The sequence below is a fragment of the Condylura cristata genome, unplaced genomic scaffold (assembly GCF_000260355.1).
Source record: "Condylura cristata isolate star-nosed mole 26May11 unplaced genomic scaffold, ConCri1.0 scaffold00033, whole genome shotgun sequence".
Lineage (NCBI taxonomy): Eukaryota > Metazoa > Chordata > Mammalia > Eulipotyphla > Talpidae > Condylura > Condylura cristata.
The window spans coordinates 15,828,441-15,850,574 of NW_004567134.1; the positions used below are offsets into that span (position 1 = coordinate 15,828,441).

A 22,134-nucleotide genomic window follows, 5' to 3' on the forward strand; every position below is an offset into this window, starting at 1 on the left:
GCGAGGATGGTGCGTTCAAAGGCTGACGAGGAGGCCAGGCCTGGCTCCCGCCCCGTCCGCGCCACGGCCCGAACATAAAAGTTTGCCATATGGTACAGTTCTTCCTAACCCCTAGAAACACTGGTTAAGAGCGTGGGAGCACAGGGAGGTTCTGCTAGTCGCTGTACAGTATTATCTCTCGTAGTGTTACTTCCAGAGAGCGGGGGCGAGGAGGGTCTGTGACTTTAACCGGGGTGGACACGGCCACTGTAAAATTAACTTGTTAATAAACCCTGTGCGAATCGGCGCGCGTCTACCGTTAGATGAAGTGGGTGCTGCAGGGAGACCTGTACACGCGGGGGGAGCGGTCCCAGGGCGCCGGCTCAGAAGTGCGTCTCCTTCTCTGTGATGGTGGCGATGGACCCATCGCCCTTGAGTTTGGCGTCACAGTCATTGACCATCACCGTCCGTGGGCCTGCCCCCAGCTTGCCCCGCATCTTCAGATCGGCGCTGGGGATCGTCAACCTCCGGAGCTTCTAGATGGTGGGAGAAGAGGACAGGGCCGTCTGAGAGGCTGGTCTCGGCCCCGGCCCCTCCCCCCACACCCGGCCCGGGGCCACCTGAGACCCTGGGGGTTCCAGGGCAGAGATGGGGCCTGCCGGGGGGTGTCCAGTCCAGCAGAGGAAAGAGGCACAGAGTGCCCGGGACAGGAGCTCGGCGCCGGGGCACTTGCTCCACACCCACAGGCTGCTCCCCTCTGTGCTGCGGGTCCCCCACCTGTGCAACGGGGACATGGAGCCTCCAGCCCACAGCCTTCCTGAGAACGACACGCTCCAGTGTTTGCAAACTGCTCACCGCAGTGGCTGGCACCCAGCAAACAGTTTGCTAAACCAGCGAGAAACTGGCTCCAACCAGCTGACCCAGCAGCAGGTGGGAAGGAGAGTAAACAGGGGGTGTCGCGGGAGTAAGATGGCGGAACTGGCGCTGCTGCCACCAACCGCGCCCTGAGCCCGAGGAGGGGAAAGGTCCGGAACCCGCAAAGGCACAGCAGGAGGGGTGACGCCATGTGGGCACCGGGGTTCTCTGGGGTGGTGGGCGTGTCCGGAAACTGGCCTGTGGGGCGCTTGCCAGACATGGGAAGTTACTCATACGCCAACAGAGGTGCAAGTTGTGATACATAAAACATACTTCAATGAAGCTGTTTTAGAAACATTTGGTACCCAAGATGGAAAACAGATGGCATGTCTGCAAAAAAAAAAATGAACAATAGAGCCACAGGATCCTACAGTTCTGGGTTGTTATCTGAAGACATGAAAACACTAACTCGAAAAGGTATCTGCACCCCCGTGGGTCAGGCGTGGCGTCCCCGAGGTGCCACTGATGGGGGAAGAAAATGAGATTGATATGGATCCACCTTCCTCTGCCCCTGGAATATTACTCAGCCACAAAAAGGAAGGCGGTCTTGTCACCGCAGCAACATGGAGGGCCTTGCAGGCACCCTGCGAGGCGGGAGGAGTCAGAGAAAGACAAATGCTGTGTGGTCGCTCACGTGGCATTTAGGAAGCAAGTGCAAAACCCAACTGAGGGAAGCCACAGACACAGGGCATCCTGGTGGCGGCCGGGGTGGGGTGGGGGGTGAGCCACATGGACGAAGGGCTCACAGACACAGGCTTCCGCGGTGAGGTAATGTATTCTGGGAGGTCTCGTTCAATGAGGACTGCAGTAAAAACCGCATAGTTGACGATACTGAGAGCAGACCCCGGGAGTTCTCATCACCGGAAACGGCTCACGACTGCAGAGTGACCTCGGGTGGTCAGTTCACACATCACTGCAGACGTCGGAGCACGTCAAGCCCCTTACGCTAACAGAAGGTCACCTGAGGTCACTTGTCTGAACCACAGCAAGAATCGAGCTGAAAACACACCCTTGCGAGCTGGCTGCACGGCTGAGGCCGCCAGAGAGGGAGGGGCCTGGGCACTGGGGGCTCCGGGCTCCGTGGTGGGTGTGGCAGCAGCTAACGAGGTGCGCGTTTAATGCCCTGAATCACAGGGGCGCTGTGGGCCAATGTTTCCTCCACAATCATAGTTTTAAAACATGTGACTTGCTGACTCTGGGGCGTGCGACCTGAGGTGTGACCCAGTAGCTCTGAGCTTCCATTTCACTATCTGTTAAGTGCAGGAACGATGCCCGGGATGCCAGTTTGCTCGGAGGACTTGAGAAGCCATGGCGGGCAGAGAGCTGGGCAGAGCAACAACACGGACCCCCAAACCCCCTTCCTTTGCTCTGGGAGCGGGGTCCTTAGTGAACAGAACGGACGGAGCGGTAGGGGCCAACGCCGTCTCAATTCCAGGTCCCCATCTAGTGTTTCTTGAATAAACTCACTGAACCTTCACAGCAACCTCCGTCAGTCAACATGGCTGCGGAGCCCATTTTACAGGCGAGGAGACTGAGGCTGAGCTCAGAGACACTGGCTCCACCCCTGGCCTCACAGAACGCTCACACCTGCCAGAGGAGCTGGCCACGGCTCCTGAGAGACTCGCAGGTCCTGTCACACCCAGGTGAGGAAGCTGAGGCCAGAGAGGGCCTGGCTGCCCCTCCACGGCCCACGCAGGCCGGGCCCTCCGCCCCTCCAGCTCACCTCGGGCAGCGTCCCCTCTGTCTTCCACACCTTGATGAAGACCCAGAGAGGGATGCAGACCATGGAGGACAGGGCCATGAGCCAGCCGATGCCGTAGCCCCAGGCGGGGTAGGTGTAGATGTTGTTGTACTTGAGCGGCTTGTACTTGACCAGGAAGAAGATGAAGATGCCCTGTGGAGACACAGAGTGACCACGTGAGTGACCACGTGGGCCCAGGCCTGCAGAAGGAGGCCAGAGGGGCCAGGGGCCCGCCACTGACCTCTGTGCAGAGGCCCCACCATGGGGACACAGCGGGAAGGGACCCCACATAGTGGGGGCCTCACTGGGCCGGGGGATGCTCACCCCCCCGCCTGTCGGGATTTTATTCTTCCTGCTTCTCAGGAATGGCTTCCAAGATGCCTTTGAGAACTCTGAGGAGATGCTCGGAGGCAAAGAAGTGGTGAAGGGCAGAGGGGCTCAAGATTAAATGTCCTCCACAGGCCTCTCTGTAGCCGGCCTTCGGGGCAGAGCATGGGCCCCCTGGATCCTCAGTTTGCTGCCCTCACGTTAACAAGGCCACACGTTGCCTCATGCCACCATGAGCCGGTCCCAGCTGCCGGGCTGGTGACAACAGAACCTTGGGAAGGTGACTTGCTCATGGTCACACACAAACAGATGGCGGAGCTGGGTGCCGCCTCCAGCCTGGACTGCCCCACGTGGCCGGGGCCACAGGTGGCTGGCACCCAGGGGACCCTGCCTCCTTGTGCCCTAAGCGGGGCTGGGGCTCTGGTGTGGAAAGGCGGGTGGGTGGGTGGGCGGGCGGGAGGTAGCTCCCGGCGGGGTCCTTACCGCACAGATCCCGGGGGTGACGACCTTCCAGCACCATTTGATGAGTGACAGTGGCCGGTAGCCAATCATGTCTTCGATGTTATCATAGAAGCGGTTGCTTCCTGTTCAAAATGAAGCAGACGGACACAGCCCAGGAGCAGTTTTCTACAGGACACTGAGGTTTGGGGAGGGGGGGCATCCTGCCTTTCCCCAGGTGGAGACCAGCTGTGACGCGACCCCCCTAAACAGGGACGTGAGGTGCCCGGGTGAAGCTGCAGCTGCTCGGCAGGAGGGATTCTGGCCCGACATACGAAGCCCCAAACTCAGGGACGGGTGAGGTGCTTCTCAGAGGAAGGTGGTGCCTTGGGGAGGCAGGGGCGGGGCCAGCCGACCCTCAGGGAGCAGGTGGCCTGCAGGGGTGTCCATTCTGAGCCAGGTGGGGGGGGTTGGCTACCATGGAGCATGACAGTCCCCATCACCATCGTCAGGTTTGGGGGGTGGGGGCCAACAGGGGGTGCTGCCTTGCTACGTGAGCACCTCCGTGGAGACAGGGTGCTACCCATTCCATGCTGCAAGTGGGACTCTCAAGCCTCAGGGACAGAAGACTGGCAGGTGGCTGTGCCGGGGCCTGGAGCCCGCCCCAGCTCTGTGGGGGCAGGAAGCAGCAATAGACCCCCCCAAAGTGGGAAGGCTCAAGGAGTCTCTAGGGGGAGGGAGGCGGAGGCTGACGCAGATGGAGAGCGCCATGGAGCCCTGGCACAGGCACGGCTGTGCCGCTGGCACGTGGGCTCGGGTGGACTTACCGTACACCCAGCCGATGCAGACGCACTCGAAGATGGCCACGAAGAGCAGGCACATGCCGCTGGCGGCGTAGGAGTCGAAGAGCTGGAAGATGTACATGCCGCCCTGCCAGGCGGGAGGACAGATGCAGGGGGGGACAGACAGACAGACACAGGGGAGCAGGGTCGGGCGGCCGGTCGCAGGAAGGGCCTCTGTCTCGTTCTCACTGGCTAGACGTCGCCTAGTGTCCTTAGGCCCTGGCACCTGGGTGTCCCCTCAGAAGGGATACCGGGGTCTGCACGGTTGTGGTGTCTCTTCCCCAAGCCCTGGAGGCGACTCAGAGGCGGGGAGGCAGCCTCACGGCGTCCCATCACCGGCCTCACCCTCTCCAACTCACAGACCAGCGTTCACGGAGAACTTTCTCATGTGCCGCAATCACCCCTTGGCTTCCGTCTCCCTGCCTGTCAGGGCTTGTATCCCCTTCCCGGGAGCCCCCTCAGCTTACTCCCTCCTGAGCAGACCCAGGGGCGGCCCCACGCCTGCACCGAGTGCCAGGTGCAGATCCGTCCACATCTGCCACTTGCGTCTTGGCAAGTTCCTTCACAGCACAGCCCAAATGTCACTTCCTCCAAGAAGCCCTCCTTGATAGCCTTCGTTTCCCCCTGGGCCTCCATGGCATGCTTTATGGACTCAGTGTTGCCTTTTGTTTTTGCGGAGCTCGCTCTGCCAGCAGCTCTGCCAGCCGTGAGGTCCCACGGGGACGGCCTCCCGGGGTCCTCCTTGTATTTCTAGCTCCCAGCAGCAGGCCTGACTCTTCGGTAAGTACAAACTGGGCGAGGCCTTGACCTTGTCCACGGCAGAGTCCCTGCGTTTGGCTTAGCAGCAGGTGGGAGTGGCTCTGTGAGGGCAGGCCAGCTCCATCATGTACCCCTCAGTGATGACTGAGCTCAGGCCAAGTCTCAGGAAGAGGGGCCCAGTTAGCTAAGTGGGTCGAGAAGGTTCTCTAGGAGGGGTGGGAGGCTCTGCAGGCATGGGAAGAATATCTTTTTAGCGCAAAGAGGAGCTCTGGGGGGCACCATCACGAGGTGGGCAATTGAAGCGGGAAAGGGGAGGGCAGGCCCGTGGGGGCAGCATCTGAATGCCAGCGAGGATGGGGGCTGAGGCCCAGAGGGAGGCTGGGCACCCTCCTGTATGTCTGCCACGGGGCCTGACTTGGCAGTTTCCCGTCGGGGCTCCCACAGCCCCCAGAGCCACTAATTCTGCAGACCACACACCTCGTTCATTTCTTCAACCAGCGCAGGGGCAACATTTCAAAGCCCAGAGAGCCAGACTGATGACACAAGTGAGCAAGGTGGGCCAGTGTGTAACACCAGGGAATGGTGGAGACTGCGGCTAACTGCACGCCACAGGCCCCTCGACTCCTGTTGAGTGTTGCTGGAGGACACAGGCTGGGCTGTAGCTAGATCTGCTGATGTTCTGGAACAAGCCAGAAACCCAACTTTTCGCGAGCCATCATTCCTTTCAGCTGTTGGCAAGCACTTCATGTTTTAAGAAACACAGAGAGGGCACGTCCCTGGGCTTCATCTGCTCAGGTCTGTGAGGCTCGGGGCAGGGCTGAGGCTCCGAGTGACCGGACGTGGGCAGGGCTCTGTGTGAACACCCAAGCTCTCCTTCCCGAGCATCGCACATGAAACGAGAGCACGCGCTCTCCACGTTCTGGCCTCCAGGCTGCTTTCCCCGTCTCCGTCCGGCTGCCCCTTCACAGTGGTGACTACTGACACATGGGGACACTGAGGCCCGGAGCAGCAGGACCCAGGTCACGCAGCCTTCTGGGCGTGGGCTGAGGCCGAGCCGTGGGGGCCTGACTGCAGAGCCCAGGCTCCGACCCGCCCACCGCACTGCCTTGGGGAGAGAAAGGAAATGCATGGCCTATTTTTCCCCTAGAGCTAGGTTTTAAATGTGGATAAATGAGGGAGAAGCTCTTGCCAGCAATTACTGTGAAGGCCGAGGTGGGTGGACACGGCCCATTTGGCAATTTGAATTTCCCCGGTGTGATCGCTCACAGACCATTCTCCACGGAGGCTGATGGACAGCCTCAGGCAGTCAAGCTGGCTCCTGAGGGCCCCGGCGGCGCCCGGGTGGGCATGAGGCCGTGCAGGGGGGTGTCTGGAGACGTCTCCCCTGCTCCAAGCCAGGCCACTGTCTGCTCCCCTCTGAATCTCTAACACACCAGGTAACCCCCCAGTTTGTACACGACAAGGCCTCTATAATTAACCAGCCCTGCTCGCCTGCGTGGGGGGCCACGGTGGGCACTGGAAACGCACAGCCTCCCCTTGCTCACATGCTGACGACTGCCAGCCTCAATGTGACGGTGGCCAGAGCAGGAGTGACCCAGTGGCCACGTGCTGACTGCTCACCTGTGCCAGGCCCCACGCTGCTGCCAGGGGCACAGAGCTGAGCAAGCCTGGCTCCTGTCTTCATGGGATTGCCAGGGAAGACAGGTGAACAGAGGGGTCCCCGTAAAGGTGGGAGGTTGGCTGAGCTGGGAACCAGACGTCGGGGGAAGGAAAGCGGGGCTGGCTTCCCGGAGGCGCCGGCACAGGAGCTGAGAGACGGACGAGGAGGTTCCACCAGGTGGCGTCACCCACGTGTTCTCCAGGCCAACTCTGCTGCTCCCATGGGTTCTGAGTTCCCTCATTCCCTTCCGTGGTTTGCACAAAACCTCTTCTCGTCTCTAGGCAACCTTTTATTTCACCCCACTTTCTAAATTAATTAACCTTGTGAGTGTAGGAAGAATGAGGCCTGATCTCAACTTCCCAGGACACGCGAGAAAGTATTTATCAGACAGGAGCGCTGCAGCAGGGGAGGGCGCCATGGCTGCGAGGCAGTCTCCCTGGGGGCCTGGTGGGCCCCACAGCCGGGCTGGGGAGCAGGGGGGGCCGGGGCTCCCGCCGTCGAGTCCTGAGATACCCCGGAAAAGCCAGCTCTGCGCTTCAGAGCACTGCAGGGGTCTGTAGCTGACATGGACCCTTTACCCAGAGGGTCCCCCGGGGGAGCCCGGGCCCCACTGCTCAGAACGCCCCGGGAAGCCAGAGGCCCCGTGTGGGCCGGCAGCTGTGGCCCTCGGCCGTGCAGGTGCGGCGCCGGACCTCGCTGAGGGCCTGCCGAGCTGCCTCCACGCGGGCGAGACCCTGGCCTCCCGGCCTGGCCGGCACGGGCTCACCCCGCTCCGAACAGGGCGTGGCGGCAGCCCGATGGCCCCCGAAGCCCAGGTCAGCCACCCTGCCCGGTGCTAACACCCACCACTCACCTCCGTCAGCATCACCAGGCCCAGAAAGTAGGAGACGACCGACAGGGCCAGGATGAGCAGCTCGCGCCGGTAGCCTCTCCGGAACACCTTGGGGTACATGTCGACCACGGCCGTCACGAGGCTCTCCACGCACACAAACTGGGGGGAGGGACGGGGTGAGCTGCCCTGGCTGCTCTGGCTCCGGCGTGCAGCAGGGGCGGCCCGAGTTCCACCCCACTGGGCCCGCACCCGCCCTCACTCATTCCCACAGAGGCTCGGAGAGCGGTAGCAGACTGCGGCCAGTGAGGCGCCGAGCAGGGAAGTGACCGGCCCGAGGTCACGCGGACGGGACGTGACAGCACCAGGACTTGAGGTCTGACTCTAAAGCCAGTGACCCTTCCCCTCCCACCCGCCTGTTCGGTGCCTCTGGGCCGGGCCTTGTCCTGGGTCCACGGGAGGCAAGACAGGACTGTCTGTCGCGCCCACAAGCCGCGTCCCCGCTGATGGCAGGCTGAAGTCGGGCTCTGTGCGCGAGACTTGATTAGCTGCTTCTGCAGGAATGGGTTGATTTCTCTGCCCTTTGCTTTCGGTGGGGGACCAGCCCCCCTCTGCTGAGTGGGGGCACTCTGGGCTAAGCCAACACCCAGCTCTGCTTTTCGCTGTGAGTCTCTGGGCCCTAGGCGGACCATGCTGATGTGGACTGCAGACCTCGTGCCAGTAGGCATTTGTATTTGCCCTGCTGAGATGGGGCTGGCAAACACACTCCTAGTCACCCCTCCACACCCAGTCCAAATATCCCAGCAAACCAATCGTTCCCCAAGTTCTCCCAGCACGGCGGGCGGATTCCCTGCATGACACTTGTTGATCTCTCCCCCTCAGAGAGAAACAACCCTGCTTTGCCTCTAAGCCCAGGCCAGGGCCCCTCACCCCGGGGCCTATGCTACAAGGTGAGACCAGGACGGCTGGAACCACACCATTTTCACTTGCCTACTTCTAGCGGCACAGATGAGAAGCTCAGAAAATATTTGATAAGTAAATAATAACCAGTAAGAGCAATGGCAAGCACAAGGGTGGGTCACGGGCCACTCTGAAGCCACCCACGGACATTAATTTCCCCGAACGCTTGAGTACTACAGCCATTCCTGCTCTGTAAATGCAGACACAGAGGCGAGAGGGCCCATGACTAGTCTGAGTCACAGCGGTACTGGGTGGCAGAGGCGGGGCTCGAGCCACTGTGGACCACCTCCCTACGCTGCCAGAGGACGGCAGGAGGGGACGCTTGCTGGTCACCACGAGGAGGACCTTAGGCTGGACTCCCTTCCCTGGAGTCCTTTCTGGCTCTCTCTGGCTCCTGGACGGTATTCCCATCCTCGCTACGCAGGCGAAGGAACAGAAGCAGAGACGGGGAGGAGACCAGCCCAGAGCTGCACACGGGCGGGCCACGGGCTGGGCCTCACAGCTGCCCTGGCTGACGCCGAGGCCCAGGCCCCAGCCTCCAGACTGCCTGCCTCTCCAGTGGGGCTGGCTGTGCTCATCCCTCCTCCAGGGTCCCCAGGAAAGGAGGAGGCGGGATTCGGCGGGGAGCATTAACCCAGGATCGAAATTAAGTGACACGAGAACACGTGGGCCACGAGGCAGGGACCTGACTCTGTCCAGTGAGTCACTCAACATCCCTGAGCCTCAACTTCTTCATCTGTAAAATGGGGATAAAAGCGGGGCCCCAGACCACGTGGCTACTGTGACAAAGGAATGCATGGGGTGGGGGCTCCCCTGTCCTGGAGGAGACCTCCGGGCCCAGGCCCCACGGCGTCTCGGCCCACATGCTGGCCCAGCCAGGGCCTTGCAGAGCCTGCGCCCACCTCCCACTGCCCGCTGGAAGATGCCCGCGTGTCACTTCACGCACGGCTGACATCATCCCTCCTGCGGCCTTGGCTGCCAGGGACAACGCCAGGGAGGATTATCAGCAAAAACAGTGGCGTGTCAGGAGCTCTGCTTAGTGGTTCCTGAAAAACCATTCAGGGGGAGGAGCTGGACTTGGCAGGTGGACAGAGACGCCGGCCATGGGCTTGGCTGTGTAGTGACTCGTTCAAGGTCACGGGTGAGGCAGCTGCTTGCCGACAGGCCCCGGCTGAGCACGGCCACTGGCCTGGGCTGGAAGACCTGCTGGGTTCTGTGAGCCAGTGCCTGGGCGGCAGCACCGAGGGGGTCTCTGGGGCAGCTGGAGGATGGACGGGCTTCTCTGGAAACCAAGGAGCTGGCTGGGCTGGGCTGGGAAGCCACAGCTGTGTGTGGATAAAGGCAAAGGGAAATGGGAAACATAGTGCTGATCCCAACCCTTTGTGGGGGGAGGTGGGGATGAGGACAGAGACAGGAAGTCTGGTGGGGGGCGCAGGGGTACTGGGGGCGGGGCAGAGGACCCTGGTGGACATCTGCAGCACATCGTGGCGGCCCCAGACAGAGATGGGAGATGGACGCCAGTGGTTTTCTGTATCTTGTGTCCTCAGTGCTGGCTGGAAGAGGGACATGTGTCCTGGAGGCCATGGAGGCCAGGAGGGTCCCCTGCCCTGAGAAGTTCTTTGCTCTGCTGGGAGGGCTGGTGGGCACAGCCTGGCAGCACGGAAGTACTGAGCAACTTTTTAGAAACCTGGACAGGGAGCGGGGATGGCAGGTGAGAGAAACGGTCAGGAAAGTCGTGGCTGGACCTGGGCAGACGTGCTTGGGGGTGACTGTGGGGAGAGCCTGGTGGACACTGGGCGGGTCCTGACAGCGTGAGCCACCCCAGCTCTGTGTGGCGCCCTGCCCTCCACCGGAACCCCGCCCCCGCAGCTTACCTGGCTGTCCAGGCCCAGGAAGATGAGCATCATGAAGAACAAGGTGGCCCACAGGGGGGACAGGGGCATCATGGTGACAGCCTTGGGGTACGCGATGAAGGCCAGCCCTGGGCCTGGAGGGGAGCAGAGAGAGAGAGACGGCGCTGGGGGCGCTCGGTTCCTCGTTCAGTCGTCACTCCATCCAAGCTGGGTCTGTGCTGCCTCCCGCCCCGCCATTCGCCCTCCCCCGACCCCACAGGCTGGGCGCCAGTGCTGCAGGGCTGCAGCCGAGAGAGCTGAGGCAGAGAGGGGTGCTGGGGCGAGGAGGCAGGGGCTCAGCCCGGGGCTGGAGTGACCACATGACTGTGCTCGGACAGGCGGGGGCAGGGTCTTGTTGAGATGGAGGCTCCCAGGCCTACAGGGCGACTGACTCTGAGTCTCGAGGGGCGAGGACCCAGCACCAGCACCCCCACACAGGTCATCAGGAGTCCAGGCGGGGGCGATGCTGCACCCCAAGCTGTGGGCTCCTCCCCTGGCCTCCCACGTCCACCTCACATCTTCTGGCTGCCCCGCATAGAGGCTGCAGTGTCCCTGCAGGACGAGCTCTATCACGTCAGGGGAGACGCGTGCCGTGCTGGTCCGGCACAGAGCGTGCAGGGCACGAGCTCTGCAGCTGGACGGCCTGAGGACAGCGAAGTCCTCCCTGGTTTCCCACGTAGGCGTGTGGCTTTGCATCCCACCGGCCACAGTTGAGCGTTCCAGGGGCTCCGTCTGTTCCGACCTCCATGTCGTCGGTCTTTTAAGTTGACCGGGTGCCTGCTCGAATCTTCACCCATCTTTATTGGGTCGTCTCCTCTTTATGGTTTGTGGGAATTCTCTTGATTTCTGGGATGCAAATCCTTTACTAGAGAACAGGTCTTCATCTGTGATGCGCCTTTTCATTTCCTCAAGTGTAGCTTGTGAGGAGCACAAGTTTTAGAGTGTTCCGACTGTGTATCGTTAGCGCAGTGAACATCCAACCTCTTTCTGTTACTGGCCTCTTACCCTGCGAGCTAACCACGTCCACTTCTCCCTGCAAGTTTCTCACAGTGTCCACGTGGTTAGTCGTGTTTATGAATGCAGCCCTTCACTCTCCCTTTCTGATCGCAGCGCTTTTTCCTGGCTCCTCTTGCCTCACTGCCCTCTCAAGAAACGCCACTGTAGTTACGGCTTTCTCCTTTGTGACTGAGAAACAGCTTGGGTACTTGAGCGTATGAAAATAGCCTGTTTCCAGCCAAACTCTGAGCCACCGACTGCCGCAGCCACTGCGGGTCCCACTGCCCAGTCGCCAGACGGTGGCCGTCTTCTCTGTATTTCTTAGAATTCTTCTATAAGAAAGTACTGTCCCTTAGCCATATTTTTCTATTCGATTTTTACTTATCTCAGTATGGACCCCTGGGTGTTGAGCTTCTTCCGTGGGCATCTCCCCAGAACCACCAGCTTCGATGCTGCCGTGCCCACCGTTCCGGGCGTGGCGCCTGGGAGCTCTGGGGTTGATTCCTGTGCCTCCCGCTGCTCCCCTCTTCCGAGCACGTCCTATTTCTCAGCACCACACAACATGCTCTCTCTCTCTCACACACCCTCTATCCATAGACAACTATCTATAGACAACTTGAAACCAGCATTCCGTTCTGATGCCCCCAATGCCCATGCAGTCTACGTTAGCTTCTCCACGTTCCTTATCGGGGATTCTTGCTGGGTGAAAGATCGGAGTTCTTTTTGCTCAATCCCGGCACACAGCAGCGACAACTACAAAAGCCTGGCCTAGGCCCGGTGCCTGACTGCGCGCCGCCTCCCTCTCCACGCACACACCCTGCGGACGCCTCCTCCTCCGTGGTCCCTGCTCAGAGACCTGTCTGGGCCTTCCCAGTATTTTCTGACTTAGAGAGGACCTGGCTTCTCTGCAGGCTGCGCCACACAGCTGTCCAGCGACCCCCTGCCTCCCCAGTTTCTCTCGCTGGCCCTGGCTCACCACGAAGTCCCCAACTGTGTGGCCACAGTGCGCGTGAGGCTGTCCGCAGCTGCTCTGTTGAGTTTTCTTCGGCGACATTTTCTGTCTTGCTACAGGGGGGCGGGGCGTGGAACATGTGCTTCCCTTCTGGTTTTGTCTCTTCTTTGGGGAAAGAGGGGAGATATGAGTAGCCCTGCAGGGGCCACTGGGCCAGAAACTCAGTTGTACCGCCCGTATTTTGAAAAAGACCATGCAAGGTCCGTCCTTTCTTTCTTCTTAAACATCTGGAATAATTTACCAGGGAAACCATCGGGCAGGGATTTTTCTTGGTTGAAAGGCTTCTGGTAATTGATTCAAATTCCTTAAAAGCTAAAGCTCCTCAGTTTTTCTCTCTTCTTGAGTATATTTTTTTAAAGGATGTTGTCCCTTTAATCTGCATCATCAAGCGTATCAGAGTTTGGAGCTGTTCACACACTCCCTGAGAGAGGGCATCCCGACTGGGACAAATCAGCCGCAGCCTGGGGCGGCAGGGAGGGCAGCGTGTCCCTGGGCTCCCTGAGAGGCCCAGGCCGCGCCCGTGAGCGGTGGGCACGTCTTCCTGGCCGGGACAGCCCACTGAGCGGCGTGGCGCCCAGTTCCCCCAAACCAAACTAGTCCTCAGCAAGTGAGTCCAGGTCCTGGGAGGAGGCAAGGCGGCTCCACACTTGCAACCTGCAGTTCTCCTGAGGGCAGGGACTCTGGAAAAGGGCCGTGCTGGATCCACACCACAACTTGGCTTGGAGGCCAGAGCTACCCGCTGGGCACCCACAGCAGCGCAGCGTGGTGCCCCAGGAGTGGCCGGCACCGGGCTGAGCGGCCTTGAGCTGTGCTCTGAGGGGTGTGACGGGCGTGCGGGGTGGTGTGCTCTGCACAGCCACGGCGGGCCGGCGGGGACCCCAGCACGGCCGCCAGGCATGTCACGACGCCCCCTGCCCCCCCGTCTGAGACAGCAGGGGTGCCCCCTCCGCGCAGGGCCACGCCACGCGCTCAAGCCCCAGCCCCTCTGTGTTCCCAGGCAGGAGGCTCCTTGCGCTGCGCTGAGTGGAAAGGCACAACCTGCCGAGGGCCGAGGCCACGCGAGCCGGCGCGCACCGGCACACACACAGCCACAGACGCGTGGCAGAGGCTGGCAGAGCTCCAAAGTGTTGCGGCTGGGGACTGGAGACTTTTTTCCCTTTTCACGTTTTTCTGCAATGAATATGCTTTCAATTTCAAATAAAAGTCAAACAAATCTATGTGTAGTTGCCCTTTCCTTGCCTGTCTCCTCGCGCAGGGCTCACTCGACACTTAGGTGGGAATCAGGGTGTTCACCCCACCGAGGCGGCGGCGGCTCTCGGAGGACCAAGCTCCCCGGAGAAGCACACGCTCCCTCCTCACAGGGCCGCTGCTGGTTCAGGGAGGAAGCGCCGGGCTGTCCATGGAGAGCACGGGAGCTTCTCCTCAGTGGCCTGAGTGAAGCCCCAGCGGTCTGGCTCCAGGCTGCGGGAGCTGGAGGAAGCCGAGCCTCAGCTTCCTCATCTGTAAAGAGGGGGCGGCCTGCCCGTGGGAGGGCAGGGCCGAGGGCCGTGGGACACAGTCCCCCCGGAGCGGGTGCTGGTCCTCTGGCCTAGCTCTGGACCCCAGGCCCAGCAGGGACCGAGTCTACCTCTCATGTCCGTCACCGGGGAGGCTGGCCCCTAAGCGCTGTTCTGTAGGGCCTCGACAGCGGGGTGCTGCTCTGTGTCCACCCCCCCCCCAGGGGCCCCGTCTGCGCTGGGCAGAAGCTGCCACGCGTGGGCCAGGAGCAGAGGCTGTCTGGCCCTGCCGTTCTGGGAGCCGCCTGCTCCGGGGAGGCGAGAGGGGCTCTCTGAGCTGCTGTCAACAAGCTGTCGCACCAGAGACGCCGTCAGGGGAGAAACCTGCTCACACTTACCTAAAGCTAGACCAGACTGCTAACGTGCAGCCAATCAGAACTCAAGCACCACGCAGCTCGGGGGGAGTGCGAGCTGCCGTTTCACGCAACCCCTGGGCCACAGTGACCCTGCCTGCATCGTGCTCACGCACACACATCTACCTACACTGAGAAATGCCACACTCTTGGGCCTGGCACCAAGGGAAAGGGACACAGAGCAGCCCCCCTGGCGGCAGGAGCAGCACATGCAGAGGCCCTGTGGCTGGACAGCAGGACAGGCAAGGAAGGCAGACCACAGCAGCAGCGGGCAGTGCGCTCACCGGCCAGCCAGGGAGGCCACAGGAGTCGGCAACACAGGGCCTGGGCCAAGAACGGCTTTTCACGAGAGAAGAACGTGTTCAGCTTTGCAATTGGGGAAGAAAATCACCCTGCAGCCTTGTGCACGGAACAAAGGGTGCGGGGGGGTGGGGGGGGGAGGGAAGGGGGAGGGGAACGGGCGGCCACACAGGGAGCAGTGGGTGGTGGGGGCGGGGCAGGTGGAGGAAGGGAGACACAGCGGGGAGGCTTGGCTTCTGAGTGAGGAGGCACCATGGCTTCCCTCCCAGGAGGTCCCCCAGAATCACCCCTCCCCTGGGGTGGACAGCAGGGCCCTCGCTAGAGGGCTGAACCGGGAGAAGGGTGAGCAGGGGGGGAAGACAGCGCTTTTCTCACCACCTCCCCACCTTCGGCAACTTACCTGACTCTGCCACCTCAGCTATGGGCACCCCCTGCTCATATGCCATGAAGCCCAGGACGGAGAAGATGGCAAATCCGGCCACGAAGCTGGTGCCGCTGTTCAGGCAGCAGAGCATGATGCAGTCCCTGTGAGGGGGGGGGGGCTGGGTCAGAGCAGGTGAAGGGGCAGGCTGAGCCCCAACCACCCAGGTTGGGGCGGGCAGGGCAGGTGCAAGGTTAGGCTGCGCCCCAGGCCACCCTGGGCCAGGGTGGGCTTGGGCAGTCCCATGTGCCTGAGGAGCTGAGGCCTGGTCACCCAGCTCCCCTGCAGGCCCAGAAGCGAAGGGAGGACAGACCCGAGCAGGGAGAGGGTGTGGGAAGGACGGGAGGCTGGCGAGTACGGAAACGTACAAGGGAGAAAATACTCGGAGACCGACTAGACAGAGGTTTGAGATGTGCTTGCGGGTGAGATCTGCCCTCAAGTCCTTCTGTGATCTGCCATGAGAAGAGCTTCCTACCGGCCCCGAAGCCTGCACCCAGGACGCTGCTACATGGAGACCTGGCGAGCCGGCCCCTGGAGCCGAATGCCCCGTGGAGAGCACATCGCAGGTGCCTCCCCGCCCACCAGCAGGCTCCAGCGAGCCGAGCAGGCAGGGCCACCCTCAGCCTCTTGTCGGCTCCCTGGCAGCCTCGTGGCACTGAGCGACCCACAGCGGTTCCGGGAACGGGCTCTCTGGCACACGGACCTAGGCAGTTCTGGTGGCTCTGGGGATCTTTTCTGTGAGCTGCGTTTCTCTTTTCTCAAAAGAAAATTCAGGCCCTCCCTGGTGGCGCAGCAGGTTGAAGCACTGCACTAAGAAGCTTAAGCCACTTCCGCATGAGTTCGATCCCCGCCTGCCCCGGGGTGACCACAGGGCACGGCAGACCTCTCCTGGCCCGCCTGCTGCTCCCCTCAGCAGTGTGCTTCGTGGATCTGCCTGTTCTGTTCCTCACTCTGTCTCTGAATTCTCTCACCCTCCGCATCTCTGGCCTGTACCCCAGTTCTGTATGAATAAATAAATAAAAATTTAAAAAAAAAAAAAAAAAGAAAGAAAATTCAGTTCAGCCTAGGCAAGGGCAGGGCGGCGCCTCGGACTGGGATGAATCTGCTCCTGAAGCTGAGGCACCACACCGCTGACTTATCAAACAACGGCAATACCACTGGCCGCACTCTCTGGACTCTGCTGTGTGGGCGCAATCTGTACCTGCTGCCTGGCCACCGTGCCACTGAGTCCCAAGGCTCGGGGGCAGAGCCACAGCCAGGCCAGCTCAGGCCTCCACAGTGACGGCGGCACGTGCCCTGGTCATAAGGCCCCGGTGCCCGCTGCCTCTGGAGTCGCAGCGAGCACGAGGACTTCCACCTCCCGACCCGTGCTCGACTGCCTTTGGGCATCCCTGCAACTGTCGGGAAAAAGCCCCTGATTGTGAGGTCCCTCCGTCCCCAGCGAGTTCCTCGGGCCGCCCGGCCGGCCCAGCCCCGGGGTGCCCGCACCGCCAAGCACACGACTCAGTGGTCTGTGTTCTGAAGTGAGGATTTGCTGCTGGGTGTGCTGCACCCCATGCTGCTAACCCCCCACCCCCACCAGCGAGGTGAAAGGCTTATGTAAGAGTGCTTTGAAGCTGGCCGGGAGAGCTGGGCTTTGAAGACCTCCGGAAGCTGTTACGGTGCGAGCAGGGAGGGTATTAATTTACTCCCTCCGCACTAGCAGGACCTGCTTGTGAACAGTTGGGAAGTGGAAATCACTCAAGCCTTCAGAGCTTGCAATGTCACCCAGGGGACTGGCTTTCTTCTGCTGATGGCCAAAGCCCCGCCTGCTGGACAGGGAAGCAGACGGGACACCGGCACTCAGCGGTCAGCACATTTCACCCATGAGCTCAGTGGGGTGGAAAGTTCCAGTGCCTGGAGACACAGCCTGACGAGGAGATACCCTGGCCAAGTCCTCTCCAGCCATGGCTGGGAAGGACTGGGCATCTGGTGACAGAAACGGGGGCACGGGAACCAGAGAGTCACGTCCCCACACTGGCAGCATGGACACGAGCGAGGGCCCAGCCTTGCCTTGAGTCTCAGCTGTATGACAGTTTGAGGCACCCAGGCACGTCGGCCAGCTCTGTACTAGGCGTAAGGACCAGTGGCGAAGACGACCCAATCTGTGCCCTCAGGGGGTGGCGGTCCAGCTGGAGGGGATGGCCGGTGGCCAGGCACTGGCTGGTGAAGTGGCCACTGTGCGAACACAGAAGCCCGAGGGCCCCCGAGCTCTCCCTGCACCTGTCCTTTCACTTCCTGCCTGCGGTGACCGTTTTGTGTCGAGGCTGCTGCATTTCACCCCCAGGAGCACCCTGCGGGCTGGGACCTTGGGCCCAACCCAGCCTGAAGCCCTCCGATCACCCCTCTGCCCCAAACCCCCAGGAACAGCACGGCTCGCAGCCTGATGGCACACTGGGCTCCCCCGTGGTTTTCCTTTCAGCAGGTTGGGTCTGCCCATTCCAAGGCCTCCATGCCTCAGTTTCCCCCAGTCACAAACTCAAGGTGAACGGGCCACTCTGTGTGTCTCTCCCAGGAGACCTCCTGCACATGAAAACTAGCAGTACAGTCACGTCACATGTGGGTTAACAGGAGCCTTTGGGAAAGACACAACAGCAGGATGGGACGGGAGCCTGGGCAACCTCGGCGGGAGTCCAGAGCCGGGGGCCCCTAGCATGAACCTCAATTTCCCTGCCAGGCAGCTGGGATAAGGTGGGAGGGACTCCGTCACGGACAGTCCGCGCAAATGCCTGATGCCAGCTGACCACCCAGCTCTCGAGCGGCGTGATCGTTTGGCCTGAGAGAGTGTAGACACTGCTGTCCCAGACCAGGATTCTGTGACCAGGGCCAAGACCACGGCGAACTTGCCAGCTGAGGAAAGTGACCTCATTATTAAGGAGTCTGCTGTTGCTGTCCCTATTGCCTTTCACATTGATGGACTGGCCTGCTGTACATGTTCGGCTCCACATCTTTGGAGAATCGCAGTGTGTTGTTAGCGCACCCTTGAACTGTACAGTTCATCTTCACAGCAGCTTACCTGGAGCTACAATGTCGGGCAGTATGCAGATCACGTCTGTACTGACTGGAAAGGGCTGAAGTGCTACTCTGGAGTATGAGCATCTAAACTCTAGGGGAGTCGTGCGAGAAGCCTCTCTCTCCACCTCTGACTCCCCAGTCCCACTCTCCAGAGGCGGCCACTTCCAAAAGTTCCTATGTCTCTTTCTAAAAATCCCAGAAGTGTAAGATTTCCATGTGGGGTAACCTATCACTTTCTTCCTTGACGTCAAAGCTTTGCTGTGACATTTGTTTCCTCCATCTTTTCCTGCTGTGACATCAGTGTGTACTCCTGGTTTTATTTTAGGGCACACTCCATTCTTTGGTCGACCTGGACACTTATTGTGGTGTAAGCTGGGGCGAGGAATGGGGTCTATCCTGACTATCTCCCCCAAGTACTCAATCTTAGAACCTTTTGCAGGAAAATCCGTCCTTCCTCAGCAACGGCTTCATCGCCGTGACGCCAAGCCCTCGTCTTGGAATGAGGAGCTCTCGGTCTCGGAGGATGAAGCACACCCTGAACACCTACCTACGGTCGCCAGGCACGGAATGGGGGTACGGGGGCCGCAGCAGAAGACTGCTGGCCTGGGGTCAGCGGCCAGGTGGCAATTTCACGTCCACCATGACTGCTGGTGGCCTTGGGCCAGCCCCTGCCCTCAGCCTCATTCATAACACAGACCCCGGGCCAGGCTGCGGCCCCTCCTGGTGCTGGTGTGGCCAACTGTGGGCTGAAGGACAAGACAGGACCCCACAGCACAGGAGGAGGGCAGGAAGCAGCATTCTGAACAGAAGGCCAGGGAGCAGGAGCCTGGGGCCAAAGGGCCGGGGTTCAAATCCCGGCTTTGCTCTTGCTTGCTGTGTGACCTTGGGCCAGTCGCTTACCCTCCTGGGAACAGGTCTTCGCCTTACAGGGTGGGATGGAAGCCTGAGGTCAGGAGTGGATTTGCTTTGCGGCCTGGAATATGCTTTGATCATGCTGAATCATCCCAGCTCCTCTGGGGACACCTTTGACTGCAGGGTGGGGACAGACTGAGAAACAGCCGCCTGTCTCCTCCCGGCCCCACCGGGGTGGGGTACCTGCGTGGGCACTGCGAGTGTGCGGGCAGCCGCCCGGCCTAGCTGTGCTCACCTGTAGCAGTTGTTGTTATAGTTGTTGTAACTCCCCAGAGCAGTCAGACAACCCAGGCAGATGGCATAGGAGAAAAAGATCTGCGTCCCGGCATCCACCCAGACCTGCGGGAAGGCACAAGGCATTTGGCAGAGATCAGACAGTGGGGGGTGGGTGGGAGGCCCCGTTCCCAGAAACCCCCACCCATGTCCCACTGTCCAAAAAGACTGCCGAGGGGTCATCAAAGCCCACAGCCTCCTCGGGGCTGCATCTCTTCAGTGTCTTTAATTCTAGAATTTTCTGGAGGGTCATGCATAAGTCTTCACTAATTGCCAGAATGTTTATTTGAGAGTTCTGACCATTAAAATACTTTTTCAGGCCCTCCCTGGTGGCGCAGCGGGTTAGAGCGCTGCACTGAGAATCTAAAGCCACTTCAGCATGAGTTCGATTCCCGCCTGTCCCGGAGGTGACCACATGGCGCGGCAGACCTCTCCTGACCCGCCCGCTGCTCCCCTCAGCAGTGTACCTCCTCGATCTGCCTGTTCTGCTCCCCACTCTGCCTCTGGTGAAGCCTCTCACCTCCCCTGAGCCTCTGGCCTGTACCCCAGTTCTGGATGCACAAATAAATAAATCTTAAAAAAAAAAATACTTTTTCAAATGAGAGGAAATCGCCCTTCTTCTGTTCCCAGTTCTGAGGCCAGCTCTTCTCGCTTTGGGGGTTTGAAGAAGGCGCCCGCACACCACGTCCCCTCCTGCCCCCTTCCTGTCCCCTGGCAGAATGGGCGAGAGGAGCTCCAGGCGCTTCCATCACCACTGGCCCCCCTGGTGAGCGATGCCCCCGCTGTGTAAATAAACTCCCTGCAAGTTCTAAGCACCAGAGGGAGTTTTCCACTGCAGGCCCCAAACCGGCGCCCACACCACCACTCTCACCTGCAGGGAGCTTTCCTAGCAACTGGCTGGCTGAGCCCACCCACACGAAAGTGCCCGTGGCTGCCAGTGCCCGTCAGACATGCACGTCTCCCCTTCAAGGAATATTTTCCTTGAAACACACCCACTTCCCTCCGGGAAACCGCCTTCATGCTCGGCAGCTTCCACAGGGGCCGCGTGGCCCAGGCCCCGAGAACCTGTTAGCAGGAGCCCTGGGAGAGCAGTGCTGTACATCACCAGTCCATATTCATCGTCAGGGAGGAGCGAGCTCCGGTGAAGTGCTGGCCCTTGGGTGGGGTCACAGCAAAGGAGACACAGCCTCTCTCCTGGAGGCTTAGCTCGTAAGTGTGGGACATCACTGGCCATGAGCCTGCCTGGCAGACAGCCAACACTGAGGAGCGCAGAGCTGGCAGCAAAGAAAGACTGACTCTGGTGGCGAGGCCTGAGTCCCCGGGCCCCGCCACGCCTGAAGTCAGAGCTCACCCTGAACACGTCGACTTCAGGGGCTAGTCAATTCCTTTTTTCTTAAGTTAACAGGGGTGAAACTATAGTCACCTCAAGTTGAAACAGTTCTAATAGCAGCCTTAGCTCTTAAAAGACACCATCCAGATTTTGTAAGCCCAAGTCCTCAGTGGATCCCGAGTTACTGAAGAACCAGCATACCGGGGAGCCCTGTGATTATTAACTCCTCTGCTTAGACCCAGGCTCGCTGGGCATGCAGAGCTGGGAAACCCCGCAGACTAGACTTCAGGGGTGGGGTGGGGGGGCGGTGTTAGCTCTGGAACAGGCGTGCCGGACTTTCACAGGGGCTGCACTGTCAGAGCCCACGGACGGGCATGGGCCTTACGTGTCTCGGCACAGCCTGGGGTTGCGAAAATGCAACAGGGCTCCAGTCAGCAGCTCCCCCAGCTGGGGAGGGAAATAATGGATGCGCCAAGCAGCGGCTCTATCTGTTTAGATAACCACAGCCAGCCAGGATGGGGTAACCACTGTCCAAATCTCTGAGGCTTAGCAACAGAAACTCATTTCCTGCCCACACAAAGCCCAACGCAGACTCACACAGAGGTTCTCTTCCACCTAGTGACCGGCAGGCAAGCCTTGCTGTGTCCACGCAAGCTTCTGTCCAGGCAGTGGGGCCGCAGAAGAGACAACTGGAGGCTTGCCTGGGAAGCCTTCAAGGCCCGAGACAGCCAGGTCTCCTGTTCCCCAATCTGCACCAGGGGAGTCTGGGAAATGGACTCTTTCTGTTTACCAGACAGAGAAAATAAATGGCAGGCGAGTGCATAGCACTGTTTATGCCACGGCGGGGCCCAGAGGCCACTTCTCTCCTCAACGAGGAATTCCACCAACACCCGAGAGCACGCAGGATCGCGATGGCCATTGGGTGACTTGGCCAGATGGGGAAAGAGAGGCCGCAAAACAGGTCAACAACGTCCATGAACCCTCTTACCAGCCTGGCGATGGCCAAGAAATTGGGGGGGGGGCTCAAGTTATATGTGTTGAAAGGTCCCTGTGTACCCGAGATGCTCACCCCCATGAGCTCGGTTCCATGATCATCTCCCGTGGCAGGTGTGAGCACCTCCAGTTCCACAGAAGAGGAAACAGGCCCACACTAGCCAAAACGACGTGTCAGCAAGCACCAGGGTCAGACCCTAGGCACTGCGCCCCACGTTCCAGAGAAAAGCCAGCCCAGCCCAGCCCCGCAGGGACAGGCCACCGCCTCAGTGAAAGGGGGAGCAGCTCGACTGACCAGCCTGGCCCAGGGCGCCATGAAGGGGGCAGCTCCGGAGAAGGGGCTTCCTCATTCTCCACACAAGCTGAAGGGAAAACAGTGTCTGCAGAATAAACCCTGAGGAAGCTGGGTCAGGAGCTGGAGCCGGTCACGCCCTGTCCTCTGCAGCAATGAATGGGGGGCGCTCTGGCAGTGCGGCCAGGGGCAATGCACATTCAGAGGCTGGAGGTCAGATCTGCGGGAACAGGGGAGCGAGGCCCCAGCAGAGAGGGGGTCCTGCCCTGCAGCTCTGGGGCAAGCTCACCTCCTTGGGGT

General features: G+C 60.5%; 1 protein-coding gene across 1 annotated transcript in view; it reads right to left on the minus strand.

Moving 5' to 3' along the window:
* Positions 1 to 10: 10 nt before the first annotated feature.
* SLC6A11 (solute carrier family 6 (neurotransmitter transporter), member 11) overlaps positions 11 to 22,134 on the minus strand; it is a 69,264-nt gene continuing 47,140 nt past the window's right edge. The window contains exons 4-11 of the mRNA XM_012732102.1: positions 19,182 to 19,285; positions 14,960 to 15,084; positions 10,325 to 10,437; positions 7,515 to 7,652; positions 4,228 to 4,309; positions 3,446 to 3,546; positions 2,618 to 2,788; positions 11 to 515 (exon numbers count right to left, since the gene is read on the minus strand). Of these exons, the coding sequence (XP_012587556.1) occupies positions 363 to 515; positions 2,618 to 2,788; positions 3,446 to 3,546; positions 4,228 to 4,309; positions 7,515 to 7,652; positions 10,325 to 10,437; positions 14,960 to 15,084; positions 19,182 to 19,285 (987 nt within the window). The 3' untranslated portion in view covers positions 11 to 362. The remainder of the gene's footprint in view (positions 516 to 2,617; positions 2,789 to 3,445; positions 3,547 to 4,227; positions 4,310 to 7,514; positions 7,653 to 10,324; positions 10,438 to 14,959; positions 15,085 to 19,181; positions 19,286 to 22,134) is intronic.